This window comes from Mesitornis unicolor, unplaced genomic scaffold (assembly GCF_000695765.1).
Source record: "Mesitornis unicolor isolate BGI_N332 unplaced genomic scaffold, ASM69576v1 scaffold45580, whole genome shotgun sequence".
NCBI lineage: Eukaryota > Metazoa > Chordata > Aves > Mesitornithiformes > Mesitornithidae > Mesitornis > Mesitornis unicolor.
The window spans coordinates 7,892-16,706 of NW_010157131.1; the positions used below are offsets into that span (position 1 = coordinate 7,892).

Sequence of the window (8,815 nt, forward strand, 5' to 3'; positions counted from 1 at the left end):
CGTATCTTTCCAACTTTGAGAGAAGGATGTTGCTGGAGGGGCACGGTGTCAAAGGCCTTGTAGAACTCCAGACAGATGACATCCACAGCTCTTCCCTTGTCCAGTGATGTAGTCACTCCATAGAAAGCCACTAGGTTGGTCAGGCAGGACTTGCCCCTATTAAAGCTATGTTGTCTGTCTCAAAGCACCTTCCTGTCCTCCATATTCCTTATCAGAGCTTCTAGAAGGATCTGTTCCATGATCTTCCCAGGCACAGAGGTGAGGCTGACAACCTGGTCAGTAGTACCCAGGGTCCTCCTTTCTACCCTTCTTAAATATGGGTGTGTGTTACTTACTAAGCACTGTCTTGTATTTGTGCCTCTGAAGTCAATAACCCCCCAAAAATATTTGTGGCCCTGAAATCTCTTCTGCTTAATGCTGATGCAGACAGATCCTCACTGCTGTCTTACTACTTTCCTCCATTGGGAGGGATTTTCAGCTTTTTTACCCACCCTCAACTTCTGGCTTTATGCTTGCTCAGTCCAAGGAGGACTCTACCTTTGCTGCTACTGATAACAGCAACAACACCATTACACCAAATTCTTTCACCTTGGCTTAATGAAGTCTCCGTTTGCAACTAAGTAAACCTGCCCCAGGCAGTTTGTTCGCACCTCCTATGCAAGCTGCTCCCACAAATGTCTGCACTGAACTTGTAGTTAAATCTTGTACCTTGGAAGAGAACAATCTTAGCTTACACACATTTCATACTGGGAAGGTTTCTTTCACATTTATATAGGCTAGAAAACAATAATAAAAGTCTAGTTCTTCAAATCATGCAGTTGCTGGGCACTCTTATTCACCAGGTAGTTTCCATTAGCAAGTGGATTTTTCAGCTCAGAGCACAAGTCGTCTCCTTTCAAAACAAACACTCACACCCCCTTCCTAAAAAAACAACTCAACAGTGTCCCCCCCTAAAAAGAAACCAACAACCAACCAACCAAAACCTCTCAAACCTAAACCAAACTAAACCACTTTTCTTTTTTTTTGATACATCCTGACTTAAGAAATTTAAACACATGAACAGATAAGCAAAAAAACCCACCAAAGTCATGCTTCGAGCTGCTTCTGATTGGGCATTGTGAAGTAATACAACTAACCATCTAAGCTTATTAATCATGTGACTCCAGATGTTATACTATTTCTTCTTTTCCCTAAATTATATATTTTGTTAAAACTTCCTTTCTTCAATATCTTATTTGTTTTCTGACAACTGCTACATATGCTACCCTCTTGCTGACTTGGAGACTTTATCGTTTTTCCAGCATACTCCAAATAGCCAAAGCCTCTAAGCAAAACATTCCAGTTTTGTTGCGTGGTTATTAATGCAAACATTCCTTTTTTTTTTTTCCTTTTTTTTTATGGTGGCTTACAAGCATTCATTATAATACTAACAGGAAAAATACTTCTGTCTTTCCATAGTTAACATAACTCAATCCCAGTGGTATGACAGTGAGAGAAATACTTCTATTGTATACAAAAATACGGTTAAATGTTATTTTTCTTCAGTGTTGTAACAGAGTCCTGTGAAGCTATAAGAGCATGAGGGCTATATAAACATTTTTATTCTCTTTGCTATGCGGAATGTAATTAATACAGTCTTATTGACTGGCTGCCTTTGGGCAGCCAGTTCAGGACAGAACAGTCAAAGTGACTGTTCCTTTTGTCCTTTTCAGAATAGCAACTGCTTCCTCATGGGTCACCCCTTCCAAACTCTGCCCATTCACAGCAATGATTTGATCTCCCCTCTTCAAGCGTCCATCTTCTGCTGCTGCGCCCTGAAACGATACAACATATAACTGTAATCTCATGCATTTCTTTTTCTGTCTGCCACACCGTCCTTATATTCTGAATAAGATGGGTTTAGTGCAAAAAACTCTTAAAACATTTTTGATTTTCAATGATTCAACTACAGTCAACTGTAGTACAGCTTGCTAGTGCTGCAGTATGCCTGGCCCTGTCTAAGTTTTACAACATTTGGACATCAGATCTACGGGATTTTTTGTATTCCCTTAATCCTATTTGTCCAGCTAGTACAACATTTAAACTCTACTATCATAGAAGTAAGATTTTCAATACCTGAGGAAGTTTTCAGCAACTGGTATAAGAAATTCAGTAATCAAAACACAGCTCTGAACTTTCATTTACCATGAAAGTTAGGGATTCTAGGTTCCATTTTTTTCTGACTCAAGGCTGTTTCCTAGGGCAGCCAAAACTATCAAATCCAGGTCAGTATCTAAACTTCTCCAAAGGTCCAGATGGAGTTGCTTTATCTTAGTCTACCTTTCAGACTCTCAGTCAAAATAAATAGTCACTTCTACTACCTGAAGAAAAGACACTCTCAATATAAGGCACATTTTGAGAGCTGAAGATTCTGCCATATGCAGAGGCACATGCATTTGGAAATTCTGAATCTTCCTAAGAACAGATCCTTCAAATGCTGCAATCACATTTTGACCAGAACTTGCATTATGGCAGAAAAGATGTGAGAAACTGTAACAATGCTATGGCTTCAAACTTGGGCCATGATTTAAGACAGTAGCTGCTGTGAACTAATTAATAAATGGATTCACTGAACAAATTTACACTTACCTTTGCAAACACTGTCTTCACATAAATGGGTAAATCTCCATGGGGACTGCCATAACCACCCACAATACTAAAGCCTAGGCCATCTGGTCCTCTATCCAAAGTAATAGTCTTGTACTGAGGAGGCCTAAGGAAAGGAAAATAAGTATTGTGACGTTGTTTGAACTTATGATTTAAACATTTTTCTTTTCAAGATAAGCAATACATTTCCCTTTCCACTATAACTACAAATGTTTTTATTGTAATGAATTGGCTATTTTAGTTCATGTTAAACACTTGAACTGTCTAATGCCCTCATGAGCACTCAAATACTTCACACACTTCTTCCGTCCAGCTCAGGACACAGTTAGAGATGCAATGTCTCACTAACAGTGCTTATTAGCAAAGTAGAGATGCTATGCCAGCACCTCAGTCTCTGTAACAAACAAATTCTGTAAGCCATTACACTTCCTAAAAAATGTCTAAAATTAGCCCCAATAGTTTATGATATAAAGTTTAAATGCTACTCACCTCCTCTAATACATGACTGTGTATGTGTATCTATGCATCTATATAGACCATTTATAGGTCTATTTTCTAACATATACTTTGACTATAATAAATTTTAAAGGTCTGTCTTTTGAAGTGGATCTGTGTGGCTAAAGAACCCCATTCTCTCTTTTGTTGTTTCTACAAGAAAAATGCCTTGGATTTATGACAGAGTTAGAGGCAAATCTTGTTGATGTAGCTACACCTTGCAGTATAGCAGAAGTATACCTTGCATATCAGAAAAGTTTGATGCTCCTGATAGCCTAGTGCTAGAAAGCACACTAAGCAAACACGGGTACCACTGTAGAAAGGGTCTTGCTATTCAAGTCTGAAAAAAAATCCTTTTGCTTGTATGGATTAATCCCAGCTACCAAGGCCCAGTGAAACAAAGGAGGCTGTATTTACAGACAAGAAATGAAATCACATCATAACTCTACAGAAGGGCAAAATAAAACAAACACAGCAAATCACATTAAGACAATGAAGATGACGACCTATAGCCTACAGGTCCCATGACTTATCAAATGCATAAGTCATGATTAAGTCAAACAATTTATCCATTATTTGCTAGATTTGTACGTTTTTTAGGTTGAGTTCCACCCAAAATGCAGATTGTATATTCTACAGTTACTGACCCTAAATCATCCTGAAAAATGCTGGTTGAAGTTAGTCCTGCAAATGAAAGATTGGACGTAGGCGGATCCTGCTGCTGACCAGTTATGACACTTACTTCTCCTCCAGCTATGACCTAGGAACAGAGTTCACAAACCAGTAAAATGAGAATGCTGGTAAGAAAATAATTTATTGCAGTAGCTGGCGAAATAGTGTTCAGAAAACATTCCAAATATCACTAAAGATTTTTTACCTGCAACTCAATAATGCCTGAAGCATTTTTTAAGAGACTAACAGCTTGGGAGTGAGTCATACCCTCAGTAGATGTTCCACAGATGCTAACAATTCTGTCTCCAACCTGCAAAAGAAAATGGAGAAAATCTAACTAAGTTTAGTTACATATATTTATTTGTCACTTTCTGTCAACAATAGCAGATCTGTGTATCCGCATTTAGCCAGATTTTATTTGTGATATAGGACAGGAAGAAAGAAATTATCAACTGTTCATGGTACATTTTCTGTAGAGGTCAAATAATCTACATAATGACCTAATACAAAGGTAGAAAATTACAACACAATTAGCAAATTACCTTAGGGTTTAGTGTATTCGGTATAAAAAAGTAATGCTGCTTTACAGAATTGATCCTAATACTCCAGAAACATACAGAATGTTAAAAAGAGGTACATTTTGCATGTCACCTGAAGACAGACAGCATGAAGTAGTAAGTTATTATCAGAGATTATAAGGTTGAATTCATCCTGAAATAACACCGTCCACTTTCCAAGCAGCACGAGTCAAATTCAACCATCTCAGGTACAGACTTGTTACAGTGTGCATGTAAATGCTGGTAAAACCTCCCACTTTTAACTCAGAACCTAAAAAGTACTATGTATATCTTAAGATAGATAAGCATAGAAAACGAGAGATAAAACAGATTGCATACACAGAATTACAGGAATGACCAGCATGCTCATCAGTGGAGCTCACTTACAGAATCCATCATCCTGTACCACTCTTCTAATTTTCACAATCTGACTATATCTATGATCCAAGGTTGCTCTAGGACTTCCTTCCCAAAGTAGTAGCTTTCAGCAATTAACTTTTACCATGTACTGAGTTACTGTTTCATCTGTTCAAACAGCAAAAAAATTCTTGTCACAGCCAGAAACACCTATGACTGTATCATTAAACTGCTAATTTATTGTCTGCCTAGAGAAATTACTGTGCATTACCCATGCAATCTACAACCTTCTTAACAATTAACTTACTTTGAGTTTCTGAGTCTGAGCTGCAACTCCATTAGGATGCATCATGGCAATAAATATAGGAACGTCTCCAAGAGGACTTCCTACACCTCCAGCAATGCTCGCTCCTAGTGAATCTGCAGGGCCCTGTTATTGTCATGAAAAAAGGTTAGATTTTTCTGGAAAGCAAAAGACATACAGAGAACTGTAGGCTTAACCTCAAAAAAATTACTGAACTCCCTATCTTATCAAAATCAGAATTTCTACGTCTCAAGTTCTTTTTTATGCTAATACACTTTGCACCATTTTGCGAAAGTGCAGAGAGCACACTATATGTTTCTTCCTATCAGTGGGAGGTGACAATTTGGTGACTTGGTTGTATGCTTTATCTTAACCAAACTAAATATGGAATACAGCATCAGACCCTTAATGTCAGCATAAAAGGTCTGGGCAAGGAAACCTGGACAGATGGGATTGCTTGTTCTTAGTACTGTCTATATCAGTCTCCTATTATCAACCTCCTGAACACTAGAATTAATCTTTATGCTCCCCCTACTGTCCTACTGAAGAACAAAACTAGTTGTTCACTACTGTACAACACCCTATTACCTAACCACAAAAGCTACTGTAAATTGGTATTTGCATCTTCTACTGAAAAAAAATAGAATGACTTAATAAAATTGACGTAATCAAGTGAAGTAGAGGCCAGGCAAAGTCAAATAAATGTAATTATTTCAGACAATCAGAAGCATTCCGTCAGTGAGATCTCATGCTCCAGTAAATAAGGAAGGCAATTGAACTGCACAGTTGAAAACCTGGCAGCTCAGATCATTTAAGAGCCTACCCATTAAAAATATGTTTGAAGAAAAATACAAAATATCAAACAGTAGGCTTGCAACTTCAGTACAGTTTCCTTGACTTCAATAAAACAGAGTCTGGATTTAAGTCAGCCTGGTAACAGTAAAAATAGGTCTCATTATCTCTTATTAATCCTTCATTTTTTTTCTTTTAAACACAGGTCAGAAAATGTGATAGCATAAATGACACTGATTTTGCATAGAAATAGAGACAGTGTAGATCATACAGTCTTGACCTGAAAAGACAGGCAAAGTAATTAGCTATTGCCACATCAATTCTTCTCTCAAAATGATTAACAGGGCCAGACTTCTTACTTTCAGTAAACACATCTACTGACATAATCTCCAAAACCTGTTCCTTATGCATACTACTTCATGCTGTAACTTACCTTTTTTATTTCAACTGTTCTTAGTCCCTGTATTTCATAAGCTGCTGTCAAATGAAATTAAAAAAAAAAAGTTAAACTAGCATTTTTAGGAAAGTTTTCCATTAGTTATCCAAACCACTATGATGATTCTAACTTTCTGCTGGTTTATTGTAGATATACATTTTAATCAGATTTTGAAAATGACTAATCTTATCTCCTTTTACGATGAGGTGACCTGCTTGGTGGATGAGGGGAAGGCTGTGGACGTTGTCTACCTGGACTTTAGTAAGGCCTTTGACACCGTCTCCTGCAGCATCCTCCTGGAGAAGCTGGCTGGGCATGCCTTGGATGGGCATACGCTTTGCTGGGTTAAAAACTGGCTGGATGGCTGAGCACAGAGAGCTGTGGTGAATGGAGCTAAATCCAGCTGGCGACCAGTCACAAGCGGTGTTCCCCAGGGCTCAGATTTGGGGACAGTCCTGTTTAACATCTTTATCAATGATGTGGATGAGGGGATTGAGTGCTACCTCAGCAAGTTTGCAGATGACACTAAGTTGGGAGGGAGCGTTGATCTGCCTGAGGGTAGGACAGGCTGAATCAATGGGCTGAGGCCAATTGTATGAGGTTCAACAAGGCCAAGTGCCAGGTCCTGCACTTCAGTCGCAATAACCCCGTGCAGCGCTATAGGCTTGGGGAGGAGTGGCTGGAAAGCTGCCAGGCAGAAAAGGACCTGGGGGTGTTGGTGGACAGCAGGATGACCATGAGCCAGCAATGTGCCCTTGTGGCCAAGAAGGCCAATGGCATCCCTGGGGTGTATCAAAAGAGCTGTGGTTAGTAGGGCAAGAGACGTTCTCTTTCCCCTCTACTCTGCCCTGGTGAGACCCCATCTGGAATATTGTGTCCAGTTCTGGGCCCCTCAGTTCAAGAAGGACAGGGAATTGCTTGAAAGAGTCCAGTGCAGAGCCACAAAGATGATTGAGGGAGTGGAGCATCTCCCTTATGAGAAGCAGCTGAGGGAGCTGGGTCTCTTTAGCTTGGAGAAGAGGAGACTGAGGAGTGACCTCATTCATGTTTATAAATTTGTAAAGGGTGAGTGTCAGGAGGAAGGAGCCAGGCTCTTCTCAGTGACAGCAAATGATAGGACAAGTGGCAAGGGGTACAAACTGGAGCATAGGAGGTTCAACCTGAACATGAGGAAAATCTTCTTTACTGTGAGGGTGACAGAGCACTGGACCAGGCTGCCCAGAGAGGCTGTGGAGGCTCCTTCTCTGGAGACATTCAAAACCCGGCTGAATGTGTTCCTGTGTGACCTAGTCTAGGTGATCCTGCTCTGGCAGGGGGGTTGGACTGGGTGATCTTTCAAGGTCTCTTCCAACTCCTAATATTCTGTGATTCTGTGATATCAATAGGATTGTAATATTTCTAGAATAGGTGAAAAAGTTGTTCATACTCTCCATTTAAATAACTTTTGGAATAAGACTGCTAACCATGCTCACGTAGAATAGAAAGAACTATTATTTGCTAGCAATACTTTGGTCAGAAATAACTTTGTTCTAAATTTGAGCATGAGACAGCAACTCCATATCTATTCTAATTTAACTATGCAGTATCTGGATTTATATGAATGAGACTTCTTGACTGAAGATGTATTTAGATTAAACAGAAAATTATGGCTCAGTTTAGATCCTCAACATCTACGCTGCTGGTGTAACAAGTTTCTTTTATAAAAGGGTATTCAAAGATATACATGATGTGCTGCACCATAACCACCTCTGTAGTGTTTTAATGACTAAGGAATCACTTTCAGACCTACAGCACATAATGACAACATTTTAGAGGAAGTGAAAGATTTCAGCTACCAGTTCACACATATAAAATACTGAAAGCACCAGAGAAACCTTACCAGTATTCTTCTTCAGATTACTTTCAAAGACCTCAGGTGCACTGGACGCAGAAACTGGGAGACTGAATGATGAGAGACTGCCACTTCCTTTACTAACCTAAACAGAGTGTTAAACTGGGATTAGAGAGCAGCTTCAGACACCCATTTGATAAAAGTAAAACTATAACCCACTGTATTCAGTGGATTTTACTGTTCTGTATGTAATTTTTCTGTGCCCAGATAAAGTTAACACTGTGAACCTTCACATATTTCTTGATCACTCTAGAGGGCTCCTTGTTTGAAACATCATTAGACCAACAGATTGCATGCCCACAACCTCATGCAATGCTTTGAAGCACTGCTTCTGAGTGGCAGACTGTCCCTTTATATTTGCACCTTGTCACCTTCTAGAGCTCTTCTGGTGTAAAAGTTAGCCACGATTCCCAAGGTAGGAACAGTATAGAAAAGACAGTTCTTTATAAATCCTGATACGTACTCTCATGTTCATCCACTCATCAGCTAAAGCTAAGATTAGGCTTTCCACTCAGCTTCACCTGCAGAGTTTCCAGGGAAGATTTACGCTATACCTGCAGGGCAATGTAAAGGAACAACATGGCTCCCAGTGAGACTAGTGTGCTGGCTGTTACAGACTCTTCAAAACATTCAACATTGTGAGCTTCTTCTTACTTAATTTAGGG

The 8,815-nt window shown here is 39.4% G+C and overlaps 1 protein-coding gene across 1 annotated transcript in view; it reads right to left on the reverse strand.

The window, feature by feature from the left end:
- Window positions 1–1,403: 1,403 nt before the first annotated feature.
- LOC104536241 (multiple PDZ domain protein-like) overlaps window positions 1,404–8,815 on the reverse strand; it is a 17,977-nt gene continuing 10,565 nt past the window's right edge. Inside the window, exons 11-17 of the mRNA XM_010178805.1 lie at window positions 8,139–8,235; window positions 6,257–6,300; window positions 5,035–5,157; window positions 4,019–4,123; window positions 3,789–3,901; window positions 2,629–2,752; window positions 1,404–1,814 (exon numbers count right to left, since the gene is read on the reverse strand). Of these exons, the coding sequence (XP_010177107.1) occupies window positions 1,668–1,814; window positions 2,629–2,752; window positions 3,789–3,901; window positions 4,019–4,123; window positions 5,035–5,157; window positions 6,257–6,300; window positions 8,139–8,235 (753 nt within the window). The 3' untranslated portion in view covers window positions 1,404–1,667. The remainder of the gene's footprint in view (window positions 1,815–2,628; window positions 2,753–3,788; window positions 3,902–4,018; window positions 4,124–5,034; window positions 5,158–6,256; window positions 6,301–8,138; window positions 8,236–8,815) is intronic.